This window comes from Apteryx rowi, unplaced genomic scaffold (assembly GCF_003343035.1).
Source record: "Apteryx rowi isolate R43461 unplaced genomic scaffold, aptRow1 scaffold_23, whole genome shotgun sequence".
NCBI classification, from domain to species: Eukaryota; Metazoa; Chordata; class Aves; order Apterygiformes; family Apterygidae; genus Apteryx; species Apteryx rowi.
The window spans coordinates 3,459,649-3,485,361 of NW_020448641.1; the positions used below are offsets into that span (position 1 = coordinate 3,459,649).

Genomic DNA, 25,713 nt, shown 5'->3' on the forward strand with positions numbered 1-25,713 from the left:
CAATAGGCTTCTTGTGTGAAACTAATTGCAATCCATAATTCTTAAATTAAAAGATTTTTTGTAACTATGTCACGAATTGTAGCCTACTTCAGATGAGAGTGTCCCAGCAGTGGCCTGTCAGGACAGTTCATGCAATCTGTGCCTGACGTGACTTAGCAGGTCACAGCCATAGGTCAAGTTGAAGGCACACGCAGAGTCGGTCCTGTCACAAGATGGGCTTTAGTGGAGCTAATAGCAGCTCTGGGAAGTCAGGTGGAGGGGCTGGACACCACTTCCCTGGATTAAACAAACCTACCTATTTCAGTCTGCCATATTAAGATATTATTTAAATCTTAACTTGAAACCAGAGAAGCAAAATCATCCCTTTTGGTATTGATCTCTATCCTCAAATATTGGATTTGAACAGTTGAAAATGCATTTGTCTTTCCAAATTAATTAATGTTGCTGCTCTGACTTTATTTACATTCCTTCTTAGTCTTTATTTTCTTTTATTTCTATTATATAAATGCTAGAATAATTTTTATTTRAAGTTGGATATACTAGCTAACTCATTTATCTTAATCTGATAAAATCCTTTATTTTTGCTTTATAGTGAGGAAGCTATAGTCATAAACATTAGGACTGACCACTTCATCAGTTTTCTCTCTATTCAGCTGTAATGAGAAATGATTCAAAGTATTCTATCCCAATCTCAAGAGTTRTTATCAAGGGGAAAGCTAACAGTACTGCAGTGTGATCACAGGAAGTGCCAAATCCACAGCCTAAAGGAAGAGATGATCCAGCAGTGATTAATACTTTTTCATAGATTACTGTGCAGAAAACTATGCTCTGTGGCATCCACTTTGTTTTGAAATTCCAGAATGGACATTCCACCAAGGTGAACAAATCTACTCCAAAGAAATAGCTCTTAGTATTTCATGCATAAAAGTTGTGTTTATTTTTGTGTGTGTGTGTGTGTGGCTCTTATGTCAATGTTATTAGAAATTAGCCCAWGAAAATATAGAAAAGTTCAAAATCTACTGCTGAGACTGTGACCATGCTAATGTGACAAAATGTGTGCAACTAAGGAAAAAAAACTTTACTTACTGGTATTTTTCAGCTAGTATTCTTGTAATGTTTTGATGTCATCACCAAAAGAAAGGTGCCAATTTGTTCACCCCTGTTTTTAGGCAGCATGTCTTTAAAACAGTTTACGTGCTAGGTAGTCAAAGACAGGAAGAAGGAAGTATTGCTGTGTCCAACTTGCAGAGGCAAGTTGGAGGAAAGAGGTAGAAAGGATAAGCAAAGCACAAAAAAAGTTGAGGTGCAACAACTTGGCCTAACTGGGGTCAATGGGATTTGGGCTGTTTCCTGTGATGGATCCCAGGTGTCCCAACCAACAGGAAGTCCATGGTAGAGCTGGGCTCTCAACACCATCTTGACACCATCTCCAGATTCACAGTGGAARCCCTTATTCTCAAAACCGCCCTTTATTTTCTCTTTCTGAATAAAGACCTAGAGATTGGTGTGGTTAAAGGAAAAAAAAAAAAGCTTAATAGTACTTAAAACACCTATTAATTAAACTTGACATTCTTTGCCTGAAAACTGGCTGAACTGCTGGGCTCGGAGGGTTGTGATCAGCAGCACCAAGCGCAGCTGGAGGCCAATCACTAGCAGTGTGTCCCAGGGGTTGGTAGTGGGACCAGTGCTGTTTAACATCTTCATTACTGACCTGGACGATGGGACGGAGTACACCCAGTGAAAGGACAAGGGGCAATGGGTGCACACAGAAGTACATGAAAGTCCATTTAAACATAAGAAAACACTTTTTTACTATAAGGATGATCAAACACTGGAACAGGTTGACTGAGAGGTTATGGAGTCCCCACCTGTGGAGACATTCACAACCCAACTGGACACRGCCCTGAGCAGCTTACTCTAGGGGACCCTGCTGGAGCAGGGGGGTTGGCCTAGACGTTCTCTGGAGGTCCCTGCCAGCCTCAGCCATTCTGTGGAGTTTTCAGCTGAAACTGGGAAAGGAAAATTAAACGTGTGGTATGGCCAGGGGACAGAGAGTTTCTCAGTTTGAGAGAGTAACTTCCAGGAAGCTGCTGCTTACAAAAATATCCGGCCATGATGGATATCATCACAACTTGCAACTGTTTTTATTCAGTTGGACTTGTGTAATTTTTGAAGCTCAGCCTTTTTTTTTTATGGAATAAATGTTGTTTTCACATTAGTTTGTGCTTGAATCTGGTACAATATTCTGCTTGTGTTTCTAAGTCATTTGCATTAGGGGACTGCAATAAATCTAGTAGCCATAAATCTAGTTCAGCAGGTAAAAACTGAGCATATTGATTTTAATTCCATTGTAAGAAAACAAGAGAATTCTCTGCCAGTCGGCTCATAGAGTGGGTTGTATAGAGTCTCTCTTTCTCCTTTGATATGTTACTATCAAAAATATGCTACTGTCTCACCAGGCTCTTGTTGTTCAAGAAATGCTTTATYCATTTTTTTAATGTGATTTATCAGACATAATTTTTGTTTGGCCTTAACTAAAGGTTCATCGCTTATTGTGGTTCAGTAATTTTTTTCAATTATTGAGCAGGTTCCACTAATGCCAGTTCAAACCAGCTAACATCCTTCAGCAAGCAAGGAGCAAACTAATGGGGGCAAATATCTTTCTCTCTCCCCTGATCTAATTCCATGTAAATTTGAATGAAAATGCTCTAAATAAAAGGGGGAAATTAAGGAGAGTATTGCTTCAGTCATTTAGAAGTCAGTTCCGCCTCTTAAGATATCAAGGAACAATTTTTGTGCATTGGTGAAATCTTGTCATATACTGCAGAGAACTTACTGCMTAAGAAAAGCAGAAAATTGATGTTTCCAACTAGAAAGGACTAAAGAGCATAAGTCTGTAGAGAAAAAGAAGGTAGAAACATCCAAAAGTATTTATTATGGTGTAAATAATGCTATTTTAATAAGGTTCATTTCAAATTCACATTTTATAATTTTAAAGATATTGTATGTGGAATAAATGGTCATACCAACATGGAAATTGTTTTATTATTTCCCCTGTAGTTCTTAAGACAGGCTTAGAACAAATGGTTCTTCCTAAAAAGTTTTGACCAGGAGAGTACATGCCCTCACAATGTGCTTTTTTGATTATTCTAAACAGAAAATGTAAAACAGYGATGTAATATCTGTCTTTATAGTAATTCCTGTTTAGTTTTGCAACTCAGTTTTGAAAATACTGGTGTTAAGGGGAGAGCATTATGTTGCTTTATGAGAGTCAAAATGAGTTTTTAAGGTCTCGTAGCAGAACTGAGCAAACACTTTAGGGCAGTGTTCACCAGCACTGCAGAAAAGCAAAATAAAATATTGGAGTTCATTTCACAAGTGTATACCTAGAAAAGGAAAGCAAACAAGCAAACCCCTTTTTGAATGATCTCTGATTCTTTTTCACATTAGAAACATATCTTCTTTAGGTACTTATATGCTCCTAATGRCCATACCACCTGAGTAGCTTGTAATTTTTACTGTATTCATCCTTATGACTGTCAGACAGAATAAGAAAAGCTATAGTTTTATCTCTTCCTTCTCCCAGACAGCAAACAAGGAAATGAGCCACTTGCTTGAAAGAAAAATCTCTGCTAAAGCAAGGATCTGAACCTGGGTCTCGTGCAAAACAGTCTGGCATCCTAGCTGGGGTACATTATTGTTCCCTGTAATGAGAATGTTTCAGCTTTAGAAATTCTGAGTGATGATTTTTGCTTTGTAACAGTCTGTTTTATTTTGTACCTTTTTTTTTAACTTTGCTAACATCAATTGACTGTCAAATAAGTACCACAATAAACTCATGAATAAACATATTTATCATCTGCATATTTAGAGAGGGCCTTTAGCAGAAAAGAACCCATTTGTGCTACTGCAATATCTTAATTATTGCATTATATTGTAGTTAATTGTATTTTATTCTCTCAAAACTTTATAATATGCATATCATATGGGTTTTGGAACCAATGCAATAATATTAAAGTGGTAATCAAAATTRCCCCTAAATATTCTTCCAATAAATGACTCCCATGTGTTTGCTGAATACCAAGGATAGTCTGAAGCATTTATTTAGCATTCTAGTGGGATCTAGTTTCTGCAAAGTTCACATAGATGCAGAATTTCATCATTGCTCTTTTGTGTGGAAGGGGGAAACGTGTTTGATTTTGCACGAGCAGTGGGGCAGGGTGCTTGGAAGAAGGCAATCCTATGAGTCACAATCTGTGCTTAATATTACCTGAGAGCACTGGGGAGTTGTCAGATATTTTTTATTATAACAAAATTACCATTTTGTTTAGTCTACAGCAGTCTCCTCATAATTTCACTTTTTAATAAACATTTACAAATTTCCAAATCATTTTAAAATCATTGCATTTCATGGGTGGGGTGCTCCGACAGTCATGCAGACCRAGTTTCCATCAGGGCACTGCTGTAACATTCACAAATTTAGACACATTTCTCAATAAATCAGTTAAATACTAAAAACTTAAAATTAGACTGCTGCAGTTCTGTGATTGGCTGGTCTAAATCTTCAAAAAAGTGTACTGAATGTATAGAGGAACAACTGATTTATTGAGATATTGTCAGAATTTCAAAACAAGGAATTACTGTCTAGCTATCCAGTAAGTTTGTTTAATGAAACGTAAGTTGAGTGTAAACAGTCTTAAAATATATGTGAGTTCAGACYTTTGGATTAAGAGTAACTAGCATATGATAAACTGTGCTTTCTCATTTGAAGTACAGCTCTCAAGAGCTCATATAGATACGCTGGCCCTTGCTGCAAGCAAGGGTTTGAGTCCGTCTGCCTCAGAGCCACTTGTTCAGCTCTATGCCCAGACCTCTACGATGACCTTTCAGAGCTTCCAAAAACTAGTGAATTTAGCTTCAGATACTAACAATAAAAAGGAACTTTTTTGATAATCAGGGGGACGACTGTATGAAGATTGCGCACAGTCATGTTAGTGTTGAAAATGAAATCCGCATGTCTGGATTCCTGCTCCCATGCTAGAATGGAACTGGGATTTCCCTGTGCTCAGCTGTTGATGACTTGTTTAGAAAATTCTCCTAAATACTTGTGTACTTGGTGCATTGTTCTCACAAAGATACTTGAGAATATTATTGACTATATTTCTAATTGCTCCAACACCATTTGTTTATTTATTAGCTAAAACCTAATTATTCCCTATGAGAAGTTACAAAATACATATTAAAATATGTAGCTATTTATAGAGAAGAACTAATTCAGCATCACTCTACTTTCTGTTTAGTTTCCGTGGTGGTTTTAGATCTRTGTTGCATGTGCATTTCTACATGCAAGGTATTTAGCACACTTAACCTTAAGGGGATAAGTATTTGTGTTAGAGCCACGCTGCTGACTGTGATCACAGTGCTACAGGTCTGCTATCAATGCTGGAAGTACTACCTGTGTACATGAACATCTCAAAAGGACAGTGGTCATGCAAAGCCCAAGCCTTATTACCTGTACCTCRTTTAAAGAAGAATGCTACAGCAAGGTTGAGCATTGATGAGAGATTATATTAGTGTTTAGAACTAGTTACRCTATCATATGGAGAGGAAAAAGAGAAAGTTCAAAACCATATCAAAGAGGTTTCCTGCACGTGATGTGGACTGCATTACTATCTTTATCTTCACAAACAAGGTGCACTCTGTGGAGGGCTGCAAGTGATACAATTGCTTAAGGGTGCGATTTGGTGTCCTGAAGACGCAGGTGTGATGCCCCATGGCACTGTGCTGCCTCTTGCTGTTTGTTAACACTGCGCTGCATGTGAAGAGCTGTTTTATTGCAGACAATTCTCCTTCTTCTGTTTGTAGCTGCCTGTTCCTCCCAGTCAGGGCCCTGATTCTGCAACAGAGGAAGTTTGTTCGGCTCCCTGCCAGGCAGGGRCACGGAGGGTTTCTCGGCACATCGCAGCAGGGTGGGCTGTCCAGGGATGTTACTYGATTTGGGCTCAGCCACCTTTGTTTTCCTTTTTCAGAATCACCCAGCACTGCTGCAGGTTGTGATACAAGCTGAAAGTGAACATCTAGTCATCAATCTGGAGCGAAATGAGTAAGTATATTTGTTGCATATTCAGTTTATGCTGGAGGTTCTTAAAGAGGGGTTAAAATTCTAAAATCTATAGTTTAAAGGTAACCTGTGCCAAATCTGCTACCTGACACTTACAGAACAGGCCCTTAACRAGAGTGTTTTATTCCAGTTTGAATTGCTTATATTTGAACTCTGCTTATAGAGCAAGAATCCTTATATACATCTGTATTTACATGGTATTGAAAGCGGAAATATTGCCTCTCAGTGTTTTCTTGTCATCTTTATTTTTATTTGGTTTGGGTTTGTCCTTCTTTCCTGCAGTAATCCCTTTTATTTACAGTAACATGGAAAATCCTGCAGACTTYGGAACGTTTTTTTTGGAGGACTCATCCCTCCCTGGCATCCCCTACTGCCATAGGTTGCTTCCACACAGCAGCAGTCGGTGTCCGGTCAGGGAGCATGAGTCAAGTACTTGGGCTTAACGCTGCTGGACTTTTAAATGGGAGTTCTGTGCATTTGTTGGCAAGGAGTTGATGATGGGATGTTTACACTATTAGTGAGATCAGTGATCAAAGCAGAGCTTGAGCCCTTATTTCGGGACTATAAGTATTGTATCTTCTTCCATGTGCTCTGACATCTCTCTTGACAACTCCCATCCCTGTCTGGAAGCTTTCAGAGACAGGATGCCGGAGAATGCCTCCTCCTATGTGCAGCAGGGAAGATAACCTGGACACGCACTCCAGCCACAGGCATCYGAGATGTGGAGCTGTTAGGGGCCACCCTCCAGCTGGGGTTGGTGGCTGGCTGTGCGGAGTATTCCTCCTTGGTTAGCCTCAGCCACATGGTGAGTTATGTTCTCCTCCTTGGCTGTAGGAGGAAGCCCATTTTTCCACCTAGTGCTGCTCTTTGCCTGTAGCTGGCAGAGCTACTTCCCAGCTCACTGCCCTCTTCAAGCAGAGGCATGTGTCTAGGTGTCTTGTAATTTGGTTATATTCAGCAAATCAGAAGCTTGCCAGGCTACGTATATGATACTTGACATAGCAGTAGCTGTCCCCCAGCCCACCCTTCCTGGCGTTATGGTATTTACCACCTGCAAAGCCCTCTGTGATTTTCCTTGAGCAGAGCTTTTTGAGTAGTGAAAAATACCTGTTTTAACCTGTTGCATCATTTGTAGAAATGCTGGGTTGTATTGAACAGTTTCTGCTCCACATCCTTCAGATGTGGAGAGCAAATCTGACAGTTTAGTAACACGGGACCAGTATCTTTGTGAGAAATTCACCTGTAAGCCCTGAAGTTCAGAGGGACCCTTCTGAACTGCTTGTCAACTAAATACACAGGGCAGACAAAAGGGGTACAGAAGCATAGAGAAATGCAGTCCTCTGCARGGGATCTCTTTGGAAGTGTGTGACAAGGCCCATAGTGGAACCAAAATCATTGAAGTCTCRGTTTACCATCTCAGCTGTTGAACTACTTTCGCCTTTGAGTGTCTCAAGAATATGTTTTGGGAATACAGATCAGGACAGCTACATGCTGCTTGTCAGAGGAAAACCAAAGATCACTCACATCCTATGGAAAAATTTTCCATAAAATGTTAGCACAGAGCAATATGGTTCTGTAGGCTTCCCTGCTGGTGAAATAAAAGAAGCAGAGGTGCTTTTTGTTGTAATAAAGAGACCAAAGACATGAACAGTGCAGCTCTACGTATTAAGTTGAGAGGAGGGAATGTGCATTTGAAAGCAAGCGTCCAAAGGAGAAGCGTTCACGCTGGCTTGAGCTGGTGACARAGAACTTCAGTGGAACGCAATGGGGCACCTCTTTACTGCTCTGCAGTAAAACAACAAAGAATGCTTTTTATTACCAACCATTTGGATGAACTCTAACATTACCCAGCTGCGACGCAGAATCCAGTTCACTTTGTCATTCAGTGTTAGGCCCAAATCATGACCCTTCCTGATGTTATTTTCAGTAATTCTTAGTTGTTCATTTCCTGTCCTTGAAACAAAACGCGGATGCCACATGCGTAGGTTGCTCTGTTTCAGTCATTCATCACAACTAGAGGAGGATTTAATTCATTTAGTAAACATGGATTTAACTTTATATGCCCTTAATCTTTGTCAAAGGGTGTGCCTTCYTTCAGGAATGTGGAGTATGCTGCAATTGAGGAAACTATTTGCATTCCATGTCAGAGATTAAAAGAACATAAAACTGCTAATACAGACACTGCTGAACATATTAAACTCACTTGTACCTGCAATAAACTGTTGGATTTATATAATTCTAAGATGCAATCTTGATCTCTTTTTAAAAGATAAGTAGGATGTGAAAGGATTGTAAATTAACTTTTATGAGAACCTGGACCTGATTAACTAWYATGATTTTGAGATGATGAGCTTTGCTTCTTAAGAAATACAGTATTTACCAATTTTTCTTTTCTGGTTTACTTATCTCTCTAATGGGGTGTCTGCAAGAAGATTTTTGTTCTAGAACAAATATGTATAGTGCTATAGACCCCTTACCAAGATATTTTGCACGCAGTAGATTATGGACTGCGGAGAAGTGGTGGATCCACAGAGGACTAGTGGATCTGCTCTGGGGACCTGGCTCCTCCAGTCTGCCCCCTCTTCCTGACAGCGTGGCGTTTGCACAAACCAGGCAGCGAAGGGCTCACCATGGTCTTGACCAGGTTTCTCATCTTGCAGAGTTGAAAGTCTCTGATTAAATGCTGGCCTATCCTCTCTGCCTTAATGAAAGGAATTATGTGATTTCTTGGAAAGTGGTGGCTGAGCACCTTGCATCATTTCCCTAATAATTCAGCCCTACTCTTCTAGTCACAGTTTATTCTCTGTTCTGCCACATTCTTGCTTGCTTTGTGATATTGTTTTTTCTTCCATTGGTAAAATCAAGGTTGCTAATGCTTCGCATAGGTATTGATGCTAAATTGGTGAATCCAAAAGTTTAAACAAAACAAAAAAGACCCCCCAAAACCCCCTTGAAAGCCTGAGTATGGGAGTAGCCATTAAATCAGCATGCTTGAGGTAGAAGTAGCTATGCTAAACACACATTTTTTTCTTGAATAATAAGTGACAATAGATAAGAAGCTCTGATACTTGTGTGCTCTTATTTAACTGTAGTTTCACATAAAGCATTTTATTCTTTGGAGAATGGTGGGGATGGAGGTAGAGCGGACCCCAAAATTACATAACTTCTGCATTGGGTCATGCAAAAAAAAAAGGATATAATTTTCCATACTTAGTAGAAACAGCTGCTTTGAGTAGCCTCGACATTAAAATCCATTTACTGAAAACCTTAGAGATTTTCCAAAACTAGAGTTATATTTCAAAACATGATTCAGATGCATTAGGCAACCCCAAGTGGGGACCGATGTGTTAAACCATCTGTTATCTATGGAAATATTTAATGTCAATTTGGTGTATTCTGATTTTTAGAATGAGCAAGACGTGTTCATGTTTTTAGGACAACATGCTATAGTTAGTTCTAGAAGGTCTATTGGTACCTAACTTCACATCTTGCAGTTTTAAATCTCTGTGGTTTCCAGCTTTTAAGTTTATTTGTGGACATTTTCATTAAATATTTCAGTGATCAATTTTCAGGCATTGCACATTCATAATTGTAAAAACAGAATTATTTGCAGTGACTTCAGTTTGCCAGTCTCAGAAAACCTACTAGCAAGCTCCTTTTGCAAGCACGTTTCTTGGTATGATTTAGTTCCTGAATGTGATTGCCCTCTTGAGAACCTTAAGTTCTGTTGTACCTTAAATGTTTTAGAAACACTTGTCATTTGGAGAGATTTTCCAGAATCAGCAAATCATCTATCAGCTGCAAAACAAACCACCCTTCAGAGCAGCTGATTTTACTATTCTGCATTACATTAATAATTCTGATGCAGTTTCTGTTGTGCAAGGGACAGTAATGTATGCACATGTAAATTCCTTTAAAGCTTACTGTAGCATGCGGGTCTAGAAGAAAGTAGGTTTAATACAGTGTAAGTGAAACAGAACCCCCATAAGATTAAATCTGAGTTTGAGAGTAGAACGGTATGTGACTACTGGCTGTTTTTCTGCAACTGGAAACATTTTACACTGTCAGAAGTAGGTCTGCATACAGCAAACCACTTAAGTATTCTTTTAACTTTAAACATGTGAGTAATCCAGGTAAAGTCAGTGGAATTACTTATTTTCGAAGTTAATTTCACGCTTAAGTGATTTGTTGACAAAGGTCATGATTATGAATGACAAAGCAATAGAACTTTGAACAGATGTTAGAGATCTTTGTCAGTTCTCAATTCTGTGTATGTCTGAGTCTGTAGCTGATAAAGATAAAAACTTGAGATAAATAGAGGGCATCTGAGGGACATTAAGGAGATAGGATGGCTTTATCATAAGGACCTGGGCATCGGCAGCAGTTCAGAGCTCAGGTTTGTCTTGGACGGTTTCCTTCTGATGGGAATAGTTGTTCGCTCAGCTTTAGAGGGGGAAGTAGCAAGGGTGTAATTTGTACAGTTATGATTGACAGGCTGTTGACAATGTCTCAGGAAACATGTGTGAATGGAAAGACAAAGCTTGATTATTTAAGAGCAGCAGAGCTCACTATTCATTTCCCCATAACTTTGTGTTCTTTTTGGTCATGTTTATAACACAACATTTAAGAAAACACGATAAAAAAGGGAATATGTGGGGTTAGATTCTATTCCCCCAGTAAAATTTTTTCTGTTCTACTTTATCAGGAGAGAAAATCCATTCCAGGCCATGGTATAAGTCACCATCCTATCCTTTAAATCCCCTAGGATCCCAGAGATCTCCAGAAGTTTAGAACATCACTGCCTGCCCCCCTTCCACTGCTGCCACTTCTACATGGAGACGCAGCACCAGGGATTTATTGGGCTCTTGGCGGCTCAGTATCGGAGGCTACCTTGAACACTTGACTCCATGGCAGATGAGGTTTCAGCAGTATTTCCTCGGTCTGAAAAGCAGACAGTAGGCAGGTCCTGTCTCCTTTCTGACCTACCCATGCATGCCGTTCTCTCTCTTCTCCTACCCTTCAGGCAAGTAGAAATTGAAACCAGCACAAGGACTCATCAAGGGAGCACGGATGTAGAGGCTGATACTACACCAAAGAGAACACGTACATGCTAGGCAGAGCCGTTTTGGGCAGATGTCAGGGGTAGGAGACCTCTTACCAAGATATTTTGCACAAAGGGTGCCATTCCTGTAAATATGTGGGAGCTTTGGTGACTTGGCCCTCTGAAGCCCAAAGCACTTCTATCTATGTATGAATTTTGGGGTGTGATGCAGCTTTCACTCAAGTCAGTGGACAAATTGACCTAGGAACTAGCTCTGTCCGTAAGCCTTTAACTTTGCACATCTTCGTTCGGAGTGCTAGTGACCTGTCTCTAAAGAGGATTTAGTGTTCAGAACCCTTTTGTAGTCTCTTTTGGTTAAAAAAAAAAAAAAAAGAGAGAGAGAAGAAAGTGCTCTCTTCTTCTCTGTATGACCTTTGTGAATAGGAGGGCTGATTGGTTTGCAAGTGACATTCTGGCTGGATTAATTTAGCAGGGAAACAGCCCATTTCCACTGCCAAAGAAAATAGCTGACGAAATTTGTTAATGAATCAACATACTTATATACAATCAGTGGCTTGAAATACAGATAAAGGAAACAAGTCTAAACAAACAAATACTAAATAGCGAAACAGGACCTCTCAGAATGTACTTGCTGTTATAATTCTGTGCAGTAATTTAGCCATAAAACGGTGACCCCTGACTGCTTTATCTGCAAACACTGGAGCCAGCAGCTGTACTGCAGTGTTTCTGTGCAAGCTGACAGTTGGGGTTTCACTTTAATTGAAGTAAAAGTTTCATCTTAATGGAGGTAAGAATTTTTCCCTTCTGCACTGGCAACAGCCATTTAGTACACACCACACTGAACTTAGGAAGATTCAGCTACTGCAACTCCTGGAAAAGTGTATTCACACAGTGATGGTCTTAATCCTTAACTCTAACGGTGCAGTTGTTTGCAATAGCTCTGTGGTATAAGGATGACATATCTAGCATGGACATTCAGGTGCCAAGATGCTGGATTTATATGCTCTTATGCTTTTGCTAAAAGTAGACATGTTATTTTTTTTTGTAAACTAAACCTCACTTCAAAAGTATGGGTTGGATAAATATTTTTTAAACTTTTTTTCCAATTCCTGATAAAAACAGGAGTATCAGTCTTTTATTCCAAAATCTGAAAGTGCCTTTCTGGTTGGAGAGCTACTGATGACTGCAAATTCAACCCATCACCAACTTAGATAAAGTCCATAAATATTTTGCAAATTTAGATGATATGCAGCTTTATCCATCTGTAGGTTCAAAACTATTAAGTTTGACTAAATTGCTAGTATTCATTATTTTAGCGTTTCCTCTTTAAACATTTTGGGGTTTGGCTGAAATTAAGTGTATGCTTGCACTTAATCTAAATATTACATTTTAGGGAAGTTTGAATAAAATCTTTTGACAAGTTTTTTGAATTTAACAGGAATCAAAATTATATCCCTTCTTGTAGTTTTAGGACTTTCCAATACCTGTAATCCATAGGTATATATAGAGAGAGATTTTACAAAATGATACTTTTCCATGCACCTGGATTTCCGTAAAAAAACTTRCCACACACTCCTTGCATAGACTGGTCTCCAGACACCTATAGACAGCCTATGGGTGAATATTTAAGTGCAGCATGATATGGAGGCTCCATAGCAATGAAGAAGGTTCCACAGTTACTCGTTCTATAATTGAGTGAGTAGTAGCACAGTTTGGTATTAGCCATGCAAGGCAAGTGTGTGTGATTGGGGCTACCTTTTTGGTTCGAGTTGCATTTATCATGTTGTTTTGGAGCTGTGTGTTGGAGTGAAAGTTTTCAGTGCCATCAGGAGAGAAAATACTGCCTCCTTGATCTTTTTTTCCTCCCTTTATATAAACCTGCTGAAATAAAGGAACAATGAGAGAAGATATTTGTATGCTGATATAACATGCTGGAGATGGAGAGGACAAAAAGACTGGAATTTCTATTCTGGAGACTCTCTTGTGGCTGAATGTCATAATCTCTACCATGTCCAAGCTTCTCCTCTCCCTGTGTCCCAGCTGGGCCATGGGGCTGTGCCGAGCGAGCTGGAGAGGGGAGAGGCCTGGGTCCTGCTCACGGCCCGATTCCCAGGAGTACCATGCAGTACGTGGGGTCTAGAGATCCCACGCTGCTTCTGTCCCTACCCTGCGGCCTTGGCTTGCATGAAAGACTGGCAGAGTTGATCCCCTTTCTCAGATGGAAAAACTGAGGTATGGAGCAGTTAAGCCTTTCTGAATTTATGGCAGAATTACAAAACTTGTTCATACAGCAGGCAAAAAAAAAATAGTCTGACGGGTAGCGCAGGTACCGTTTTCTCTGCTAGTATGTTTTCTTGAGAATGCCAGTTTCCAGTGCTGCATCGGTTGACAGCTTTGAACCATTGCAAGACAAGGTTTTGCTTGTTCAGTGTCAGAGCAACCCTAGAGCTGTACCTTCTGATTAAATATATAAAAATATTAGAGAGGAAAATATATTTGCTGGTGTAATAAATTTAATAAAGAATTGTCTGCTTTAGATTTTGTTCCCTAGTTATATTGCAATAGTAGAATATTGTATTTTCAGAACTATATTTTAATCTCACTTTGTACTGCAGAATGTCAGGTTTTCAGCATTTCATTTTAACATCGCTTAGCAGAGAGGTTGGGGAGGAGAACTGGCTATAAGAAGACAACAGGAATGTATACTCCCTCTCTCCTGTGGGCTGTCTGGAGTCAGTGTTGATCGTGATGATAATAAAAACAGGCAAAACGTAATCATCTGTGACTGCAAAATAAATAATTAGGAAAGAGATGAGAGAGAAAAGCATYTTTCTGTAAACCTTGTAATCTCCCACTGATTGTCATATGCCAGCATGCGTGGTGCAAAAGCCTGTGATGGATGGATGGCCTCCCGGCCAACACCAAATCGTTTTTCAGGCTGGCAGGCAAAGCGCTAGTCTATCCAGCTGGAGCCAGGCGTCGCTTGCAGAGCTCTTGGGTGGTTTTCGCCTGTCGCTGTGTATCAGTTGCTCAGGCAGGTTTCAGGCTGCTTTTGTTTGTTGGGGCTTTTGTTTGTTTGTTTGTTCCCAGCAAGAGTGAGCAACGTTTCAATCGCAATGAAAGTGAAGCATTGAATTTTCCTTTGCAGCATCACATGCACCATAATTGCCCATGATGTTTGGTCTCCTTTTCATAACACGTGTAAAGATACCAGGCCAAAACCAAGAGGCTTCTCCTGCTTTTCAGAACCATTTGTGGATATTGCTTTCTGGCTTCAGAAAGGCAGGGAGGACTGTAAATGAGTTTTCGAATCAAAATTGAGGCCGAACCTGCTTTTAATGAATTTTCTATTAGATATTTTCATTTTGATGCTCAGTCCCAGGGGTCCTATGTCTTTGAATAGGAGCACACATATTGCAGTAAGTCCAGCATCTCTAGAATTTCTCTTCTTTCTGCATCTAGTGGCATTTCCCTGGCACACACTCAGTTCCTAGGGTCTTTAGCTTCTCCAGAAGGCTTTGCAGAGAAAACCGAATAGTGTCGCCTTGCAAATTTTATAGGGAAGGATGCCAATTTTAATTTGCTTTAGTTTTCACTGTTCAATTTTTTTTTTTTTTTGAGGGTTAGAAAATACAGAATACACTGAAGTACAGTCCCTCAAATGAATTCTCTGTTATTTTATGTTACACCTGGAAATGAAGGAATCAAAAGGAACAATTCGGTTCTGCTCATAGTCCCTCTCTGGGGCATGGGGCTCTGGTGGGTCTGCTGAGCATGGCRCGTGTCTCCCATGCAACCTGGCTTCCTAGTTTTCAGCTAAGCTACAGCAAACTGCCACTGTCCTCACTGCAGAGCTTTTCAGGAAGCTACTTGGGGTAATTTCTAGAAGCATTAAAAGTTGATCTCCCTGTCCAGGTGTGTCTGACTGCAGGGGTCCCTGCGCTGTCAGTCATGGAGTGATTTCTTTGGGTTATATGGCTCAAAGAGGAGCGACTAAATACACTTGTCCTTCCAAGTAACTTCTTCACAGCTTTCACTGATTCTTCATCATGTGCATTGAGTAATGGAGTCAAGTTCTATAGTACAGATTTGTGTTTATAGATGCTTAAAGTTATGCAAAACATACTTTATTCTTCGGTGTATGAAGAGCTTCCACTCAACCCTTTCCCCTGGGCCTAACAGAGCACAAGCTACACATCTGTGAGGAGGGAGTGAACCTTACTGCTTCTCCAAAGTGCATATATTGTRACATGATAAACTGCCTATATGTCCAGTTGCTGTTGTTACGCAGCACCTGTTTGYATTTCCGTCCATTCGGGTAATCGTGTCGTCCGTGAGTCTGCTTCCATATTTTTAGCTAGTCGGTGGATGTAACAGAAAGGGATTAACAGCAGAAGGAAGACTGGGGGTGTCCTGGCAGAAATGTCAATACAGTAGAAACTGAAAGAAATTGCAACATTAAAAGAAGTTTAAGTATTTGAGGTAATTTTTAGTCTTCTGTACCTTTGTCTCTTTTAAAAATCTCAGTGAGGAATTGAGCTCAGGACCCTCTACATAAGTTTTGATCCAATCTGGCCTTTTTTTTGTTTACTTTCTTTTTTTTCTGTCCCCCTTCCATTTTCCTGTTCCCCCCCCTCCATTTTTCTGTCTTCCCCCCACTTTTTTCCTTTTTCTTTTTCTTCTTCTCGAAACCCCTCTGAAAGGGGTTTCCAGGTGTATACGGGTTTCCATAGACAAAGCAGGGCAGCGTTCAGCTCCTCTTCAAGCCTTTCTGTCTGCGCTGGGTGCAGTCAAGGAGGTAGCGTGCACGGACCCTCTGTAAAAGTGACTGGTTCCTCATGTCTCACAAAATACGGGGAAAGAGGAGGGCCCTGGTGAGGAGGAAATTTAGTGCCTCACATCAACACAAGACGAGTGTGATTTGTGGATGTTTCTTTGGGCATGATCTGATTCAACATCACTGATGTAATGGTTTCTTTTACATTTTTTGAGCGAGGAGTTTGTGACTCAGGCAGCAGGCATGTCTGCATAGCTGCTTGCAAGAACAGCTGTTTCTCTGCATCTGCTTATGGAAGGTTTTCCTCTTAAATGAAAAAAAAAGAAAGAAAAAAAAGAGAGGAAGAAAGAAAAAGCCAGATGCAAGGTACTTGAGGACAAGAATCTTCTGTGTAGGGCTGGATGCAGAGGCAAGTTAGATACTTTCCTGGATGCTAAACTCAAGACTGTTTCCAGAAAATGTCAGTTCCTGTCCAAGTGACAGAGCAGTTTCTCAGGGCTGCAGAGGATGGCAGAACGCGCTACCGAAGAAATACCCGCTTGCGAACCGCGGCGGGGCGGGAGCGCGCAGCCCGGAGGCGGACGTGCTGCTTCCCGTGCTGGGAACCCTGCGCCAGGTTCGTCCACCTCCCCACCTCGATCTGCCCAGCTGCAAAATAAGGTTTACTTTATTTATTTAATTTCCTTCTAGTGGAGCCTTGAGGATTAATTTGTTCACATTTTGAAGATGAAAAGCAGCATATGAGTGCTAAGTATTGCAATACCAGCCAAGATGGATGATTCAAAAAGCAGAGCCTATATGAAGAGTCTGAGTGTGGAGGAAATACATATATGGAAACATAAGCTTGGCAGGAGGACGYGCTGCTTTTTCCCCTCTTTGATGTCTGGCCTCAGTAATCCAGACAGATTTCTTCAAGAAATTGGTCCAATTTATTTCTGTGCTTTTATCTTACTACCTGCTACTTGTTCATTTGAAGTAACTATAAAAAATTTGAGTACCTAGCTGTATGGAAAAGTATGCTTTTTGTATGAACAAGGTAATCTGAGTGCACTGTAATACTCCCCCTGAATGGGACTCTTCTCAGCAATTTATGCTTTCTGAGTCCTCTTGGGATTAGAGCAGAGCTTGCCTGTTCCTTGATCTGACCCACATATTTGCGCTTTCTCAGTGCTGTTTAGTCCAGCAAAAGCACACTGTCCTCCTCCTATCTGATGCTCTTTTTCCCCTAAGGATGAAAGGAGTTATGGTCAGTTACGGTTCTAATTATGGTTCAGTTTTGATGTAGTATCTGTCATGTTACATATTTTATCTGACTAGTATTTTGGAATCCATGTGTTTTGTTTCAGTTTGCATATAAAATGATCGTATCTTACCAAAGTTTTTCTGTAAAAAGAAGAAATAGGGGGAAGTATATGTCTCCGACTCTCATCAAAATAAGAGAAGTCTTGTCTTCAGAAAAGTTGTATGCGACATTTATGAATATGTTAAAGCAAACTTCTTAGTCAAACTTAATCAGAAATACATAACTGCAGCTCCCTGACTTCAGGAGAATGGTTGTGGATTTACATGAGAGAAGAATCTAATAGATATGAATGTTATTTTTATTCTGGGTGTTAGCAAATGAATGACGTATTTCTGAAGAAGAATTAGGGAATGGAGGTGGAGATATTTGTTGATCCTAGCCTTTACCACATCTCTGAAAACCATGGAAATAATGGTTTTCTTTACATTATATACAGCCCCTCATATATACTTTAGAATTTTTGTCTGCTTCCCTCTKTGACCTGTATTGATACAGTCAGGTATCCTGTACAGACAGATTCTCCTTTTTCTTCTCGACGCCGGACCTAGCTTATATTATGTCCTGTCCRTCTCTTTCCCTTTCAAGAGTTGGGTAACGCAAGCTCTACATTCTCCTCCGCCCCCCAAGCATAATTTGTTCTTGTTATAATTTAATACTGAGGCAGTAAATGCCTTATCAGTTTTGAAACAGCGGTCTGGATAATTCTAAGCAGATGTCTCTCTATCCTTAATCACGACATCAGTTATTTCTTGGTCAGTCTTGATTAGCTGATTCTTACATAATGAAAAAGTATAGTTAATGGCCAGTTATATGTGGGTTGAACACGCTGAAAAGAACAGCTTAGCCCCTGGAGAACAAGAGGCTGATGAGCCAGTAAAATCAAGCTAAATGGAATGAGTCTTCATTATGAGTCATTAGAAAAGATGACGCTTTGGCTAACAGATGAAATATCTTTGATGAAGACCAGTTGTAAAAGCACAACTTAATGCTTAATAAATGTATTGGGGTGACTCATAAATTCAACGTACACATTTGTTTCTTTGCAGTACGTGTCAAGTCCGGTGCAACACCATTTCCTGTATTAGATGTGTCCCCTGGCTGGATACAGGCTTTAAAAAAGACACTCTTAAAATCACTGGATGAAAGATTACTGTAAGATAACTTGGCAGAGGCTTCAAAATGAAAATAAGAGTTTTCAGACCCAGTGCATTTGGCTGGAAAAAGGGCAAATCTCCCATTAGCCTAGCAGGCAAGTGCCTGTAAGGTGTATCATGATTTGATTAGATATGAAACTAGTCTAGTTGGGTATTGGATTGGATTAGTGGAAGCTGCAAGAGAGTTTAACTAGTTCTGCAGACCCATTGGATAACTTATGCAGTTTTAGCTGGACACATAAAAATTTAATTTATGAAAAAGCAGGGATTTTGAATGCTAAAAAAGAAATGAAAACCAGAATATATCTTTTGTCCCTACATACATTACAAAACAAAAAAAATGTAATAGTGTTGGAGTAGCATAAAAGCTGTCATTGATTGTAACATAAAAGCTTCTGAAGCAAAGGCGAGGAGGGAAGGTGATAGGAGGATTTGGGGGGGGTTGTTTAAGAAGTAGGTGGCTATTAGTGTCTTATGAAAACAATCAAAAGCGAGTAGCTGCTAGTTTCACTTCTACTTTGGTTTGAAGAGTAGTACAATCCCTGTTCATAAAGGAGTTGCATCATCTTTAAAAATCTTGATCATTTTATTTAATGAATGGAAATTGTGGCAAACAAATGTCTTTCTAAACTATTGTAAAAATAATGCTCAAGTAGAACATGCGCTTCAGTTTCTTCAAACTCACAGGTGTAGTGATTTGATATAATTTTTTTTTTAAGTTCTTGTTAAGAAATTTTCATCCGGTTGCTCCTCTTTGATCTTTTTAAAGAATAAGTGCTGTTAATTTCAGGAAAGAAAATATGGGCTTTTATACAAATTTGGAGCAATATCTCCCCTAAACTGCAAGCAACAGTTCCTTGAGAGAAGAACGAGCCATAAATGCCTGAATGTAAAAACGGGMTTATATTTAGCAATCTTTGCCCAAGCAGTTTTGCAAGAAACAAAACTTTTCTCTCCGCTTGGCAATTCCTGGAAGCAAAATGCCCACCGTGCCGCAGGCAGCGTCAGAGGGACTGCTTTAGCTTTGGTTTTCCAGGGGGTGAATTGATTTGTTTCGTTTCCCCACCTCATAATAACGTAATTCAGCTCAGTGGTGCAGTCCCAAAGACACTGCGTGCTGCTTGCTGTAAAGACTGATGTTACTGTGGATCCAAATCCTTGCAGKAAGAGAAAGGGAGACACTTGCATCTTCCTCAGTTTGCCGGCGGTGCGGAGGCGGCACGGCAGCCCGGGGCTGCCCTCTTTCCCGGCGGCCGGCCACGGGCTGCCAAAGGGCACGGCTGCCCTGACCGCGAGCTCTACGTGTGCATGTTGGGGTCCAGTAATGAGTCACTGGGAGCAAGAAGGCCAGCAACAAATATATATTTTTAATAAGTAATGAATTCACTTAGGAGGAAAGGGCAGGGTAGAATGAGTTGTTTAACAGATTAATGTGAATGTCTTCTATAAACCTCCAAAGTCCCTGGTGTGCTGAGCCAGGTTTTGTTTATGTACATGGAAACATGAAATCTTTTCCAGTCCCTGTGCAAATAACACAGAATTGGACTTCATTACGCTGGTTAATTTAACAAGTCCTCGGAGGCTTTTTGTTATGCAGTAACAGAGGAGGAGCCACAAACCCCAGAACTGCTGCACCAGCACAATCTCTTTGAATGAAATAATCGTCCTCGCTGTGTAAGCTCTCCGTGAAGTTAGGCYGAGGTGCCCACGTTCACGCCGAGGGTCTTTCGTGCCTGCAGCGTGGCCGGTGCTGTGGTGGGACGCTTGGGTGGCCTGGTGTCATGGAGCAGGCGGGTGGCCGAGTGTGGCTGGGCCAGGCCAGGGACACCGTTTCGCGGTCGTGGCGGCGCAAGGGCGAGGGGCGCAGGAAGCGCGACGCTGCTGAGCCAGCGCAGGAGGAGCTGCTGGTGCCRCTGGCCGGGCTCCTTGTCCTCCCTGGGGAGCAGTGAGGAGGGTGGCGGTGGTGTCCGTGAACGCCGGTCCCGTGCCGCATCCCGGCCGCGTAGCCCGTGGAGGGAAGGCAGAGCCATTTTCGGTTCATTCTCCAGGTGGTGCCTCGGTTTCTCAAGCCATGTACGAGCTTTCCCTGGAGCAGAAGTTGCGGCATGGTGGTAGCTCTCAGCAAACCAGGGCTGGGGTGAGACCCAGGCTTCCTCCGGGGCTCCCTGACCTGCCGAGCACCAGGCGAGAGCCCCGAGGCAAGCTCAAGCTCCAGCTTAGGGCTCCTGCGCAGCATCCTCGCTCCAGGGTTTGCYGACAGATAAACAGTGGGAAGCACCCACTTCTGGTGAAGCTGTGAGCTTTAATGATGGATTTAAAGATCTTTTCTTTATAACAGAAGGCGCTAAACATCTTAATTCTAAAGCAGGGAATGTATTTATCTCATRTAACTGGTGAATAATCATGTAGCTCTGAGAAATGAAGTGTTTTATACTGCCGATATTTCTGCTATGCCCGTTAAATAGAACTAATGCAAACATTGCATAAATATTTTAATAGTTTTTTACTGTATTTCTTTAGAAAATGTTTAAAGAGCCACCTAATGTGTGGCAGGGATTCTTCGTATTCAAACCCTTGTTAATCCTCTTTTAATGGCTTTATTAAAATTGTTTAATTGAATATTGATACATACAGCGGTCCTTTAAACGTCCTATTTTATGGATGTTGGTAAGTAGAACAATGTAAGAGTGTTGATTAATTGCTTATTTGCTTAATTCTGTTTGAACTATTTTGACATGAAAGATAAAATGTAGGTACAGGAGGGCTCTTTTTTGATCAACGTTCAGTATTTTATATGCATAATTTGTACAACTTAATTTAAGTACATTTTGATTCCCAGTATGCCCTGTTAGCACGTCTGTGATCACACTCACAGAGCTAGGGAGTCTAAATATTTTACTCTGTGAAATACTCTGTCTTTTATCTCTTCTGTAATGAATAATTAAATAATTTACTTGGTACAGCTTCAGAAGTGAATCCCATTCTGTACAGCATATATATGTTACTGGAAAAAGTAAGTACTATGGTGATATTAGCTTCTTCCTTGGAACCTGTCCTTACAATATTAGAAGTCTGCAGGTAGGTGGATGTCTTGTCTTGTGTTACTTGACTTAAATAGCTGACTGCTTTCGCTGTACTCTCACAAGAAGCGCTGGCATTACCATACATATTTAATCATGACGTGGTTACTTTGCTCATCTCAATTTCCTCTTTGCTTCTTTATCCACACCTTCTACAAAGTTTAAGCAGGGTGAAAATCACTTCAAGAGCAGAGGAACTATGAAAGATCATGTAGARTAGTGAAACCACCTCTCTAGGGTTTTTGCAGTGCAGTTTTTGCATAGGCCTTCTGTGCTGGGGTGAATTTTGTAAATTTTCCTAATGTTTACTAAGCTTTTGTCCAGACAGTTAGAGGTTAGCAGTTTTATTAAGTTGGTTTTGCCATGTTTAGTATTCATTCACACACTTAGCTGAAACCATAATATGCCTGTGGGCTTGAGTAGACCTGTCAGGTAGCTTTTGAATGGTTTGCCAATGTTTGAGAGTTAAAACATGTTGTGTCCTTACCTGTTTTCACTTCAACAGGAAAATATTCTCATTTTTGTTAGTAGAACTGAAAGAAAAAAATCTATCTTTTGTTAGATTTCCCATAATCCTCTTTAAAAAAAAATACRTGGGTTTTCTGTACAGGTAGGCTGTAAGCTGTAGATAGAGCATTCAACCTGCAGCACTGCATGTTTTGCAAGAGCCTCGGATTCTGAGATGTGAACTAAAGTCTGTTGATTTTGCCTTGTTGAAGGCATGTCTCCTTGAAAGTCAGGGCAGACAKGTCTGTGAAAATTCAGCACATGGCAACTGAAACCTCTAAGAACTGCAGATGCCACAATTTTTCAACATTTTAGATTAATGTGTTCTTCTGAGATATCACAGAGTTTTGGTGATTGTGATCTACAACCTGAACTCTTTTTTACCTTAAAAATGGAACAGAACTGAAACTTCAGCCAGATATAAGTTCCTCCTCCTCCCTTTATCTAAAGGGATCATCAAAAAGACTGTTACTGCTTATGACAGTTGCCTTGAGCTTTGCCTTAACACTGCTGTGGGATTGCAAAAAATGTTGTAGTGTCACTTGTGCATTATTAGAAATGTTGGAGGAGGAATGTGAGAAAGGACTTGTGTGTAGGCTACACATAGCGGGAGCACCAGTTCTTAAGCAAACATGTACGATGGGAATGTGGGGCACAGGCAGTCTCTTAGCTAAAACTGCTGGGGTTATGACTTCGTATCTTCACTGCAGTGAAATCGCCACCTCTGGGACTGAGGCTCTTTACAGATAGTCACTTATCGGGAATGAAGTCTGGCTCACATGTAGGTGTTGCCATAGGTGCAACATAGTGCCAGAGGTTGTCTTTATGGAATTGATTGATCGATTGGTGGTGGTTAGACCTATGGAAAAACTGCCTCAGCGATGAGAGAGACATTCTAAAATTTAGGTTTCAGTTACTGAAATTTTGGGGTATTTCCACTTTCACTTTTAGGAACATAAAGCGCCTAGGGAATAACTGAACAGAAATGAGTCTCCATTTGGATATAAGTTGATAATTCCCTTCAGACATGGGCTGGATCAGAATCGAATTAACTCTTCTAGAGCTCCTCATTGTTAGCAGAAGTGTATTTATCAAAAATTAAGCAAGTGTGAACAGCAGACACAGAACACAAATTCATTGAAAAAGATTGTCATACTCTAACAGTTTCACTTCAAGGAGTGAGGCAAAGGTAGAGAAACAACTTGGTGGAATAGTGACAAAAGAGCTGGAGTAGGAACCCTATGTAGTTAGCAAATACATAGGGAAAAGTCTGTTGTGGAAGAAGGCTACAGAAGGAGTAAGGCTTTTGCCATCACTGAGGGCATGGGGAGAAGGGAAGATATGGAGACCCATTTGGCAAAGATTTAGCACTGAAAGGTAAACAGATCCATACAGATCCGACAGATTCCATCAAACAGGAAAAAATCTTGATACTATTGACATGATCGACTTAAAAAAGAGTACGTGCAAGAGAGCTGAAGGTGGCAGAGAAGTTGTGATTAATAGTATGCCAGATCTAAGAAGCAGTGCTGATACTATGAGGGTATGGATGGGTATGTTAATGCCACAAGTCACAGTATTAACTCACTCAGCTTTCACATAGTCATGAAATGATTTAATGAGGTGGTTGGATAGCCTTCCCAAGAAAGCATGAGAGAAGGCTGTGACTGCAACTCATTTTATAGAGTATAGAATATATGCTATATCACACTCAATCCTGGAAGCTACTTCTAGCTGTTGGGCCACAGACAGTGGAGAACGGTACCCATGCTAGGTCCCGGCCAACTGGACTAGGGAGGATTAGAGAGTATAAAAATTAGGAGAGTATCTCAGTCTAAGCCAAAGAAGACTGTCAAATATGTGATTGACAGTGGAACTACTGATAGGACTAAAATATGCAAAATACTTTAACACTGAAAGCTGTACACCCAGTATGAGATGGAGTACCCAGCTGGCACTGAAAAAGGACATTGGGAAACTGTCTGTCCCCTTAGGAAATTATGTCAGAGATGAGATACAAGGAAACCAATATGACGTGTTAAATCCCAATTAGAAATTGCACAGGAAGAAAAGGTTAGGTCAAGGGGAGATGTTATTCATTTAAGGTCATCTTAATCTGTAAAGCTGTAGTGTCAGCCATGTTCAACTCCTTTGTGTACTACATATCATTACTTTCAGTTGCCTAAATAAAAAGATGTGTTTAAAGAAGAGAAGAGGTAGACGGGAAGAGCGCAGATAACGGTGGGAGGGATCAGAATGATAACAGGATAGATTCTTTTGCTTTACAAAACCTGTATTACAGAGAAAACTGCTGGAAAGTATGCCATAAGAGAAAAGTAAAACAGAACCTAGTAACTTAAGAGACTTTGAAGTATGCTGATTCTACTATAATGTGTAATTTTTGACTGTCTCTGGGATCTTGAAGAAACAATTTTATTGATACCAGAATTGGCTGATGGATTTTGATTGTTGAAGCTTGTATGGCAGAGGAAGCAATTCTCTTTCCTCTGTGGAAAATGCCTGGCACCTAGAAAGGATGCAAATGTAGGATTTTCTCAAATGGAGCACAGTTTCTTCTCTTTATGTGCGTTAGCAAATGAACAAAGACTTGGAGATGGTTTTGAGTTGAGGTTCAGTCAAGGAAATATTAGGAACCTTCAGGCTTAGAAAGAATTTTACGATGAGACAGGTTCAAGCACTAATGTAGCCAAATTTGGAGCTTGGATACAATTGTACTGTCCATGTTTTCTTCTGAGGAAAATGGGAACTCCACTCTGACACACTCAGAGAAGAGCTAATGTACTATTCARATATTTTAGCAAAAGTCAATTCTAATTTATTTCTCTGTATTACTAATGGCATCACATGAAATGTTGCAAAAGATATGGAGATGGGAATTTAAAAAAAGGTTAAATTGAAAAGGCCTGGTATTTTTCATATCTTATCATTTATGACATTTAATCTTAATTTTGTCTGAATTTGATTGATTTTTCAATTGCCTGAGTTTAGCAAGAGTATGTCATTGCTAGGACACAGCTGCTTCATGTGATACATTTATCATCAATGTAAAAGACAAATTTTGAGAACTGATTCTTATATTTGCACTCACAAAAATATTTTGAGCGGTGGTGTCCAAAATGCAGAGGGCCTTCATCACCCTTGTTTTGATGTAAAGGTATCAAGAGCTGGTTAAGAAATGTCTCCTTTTTGAACCCTCCCATGGATAAATAGGAAAGAGGAGCATACTCTAACCTTATTCTCATTTCCTCTGATTCCTTAGGCAGGGTTTGTTTATCATATTCCACATTTTAATATTCTCTAGTGAATTTGATTTGTTTTATTTCTAYTCTGTTTGTATGAAAGGTATCCTAGTACTATTCATTTCTGCCTCTGATTTATTTTCTCCTTTTGAAAAGTAATGATTTATTTTTAAGAACAGACTCAAACTCTGTTTTTTATGCATTCCCTTGCAGAGTACCTTTGGAATTTCTTTTTACGGTATGATCGTGACATAAGGGAATTCACTGTGTGTGTGCTTATATGGACTCCGAACTATACATGTATTAATTATATTACGTATTATACTATGTACTAATTATATAAGGGTAACTTCCAAGGCACATTTTTGTAAAGTTATTCTGGGAAGATTTGAGGCTGTGGTTTTCAGTGGCCATAAAAGAGTTGGTGCCTGTATCAGTAACAGTGAATT

General features: G+C 40.2%; 1 protein-coding gene across 2 annotated transcripts in view; it reads left to right on the plus strand.

The window, feature by feature from the left end:
• Nucleotides 1–25,713, plus strand: part of ADAM12 (ADAM metallopeptidase domain 12) — a 180,807-nt gene that overhangs the window by 25,976 nt on the left and 129,118 nt on the right. For both annotated transcript variants that reach the window (XM_026065683.1, XM_026065684.1), the window contains exon 2: nt 6,030–6,103. In XM_026065683.1, coding sequence (XP_025921468.1) covers nt 6,030–6,103 — 74 coding nt within the window. The remainder of the gene's footprint in view (nt 1–6,029; nt 6,104–25,713) is intronic.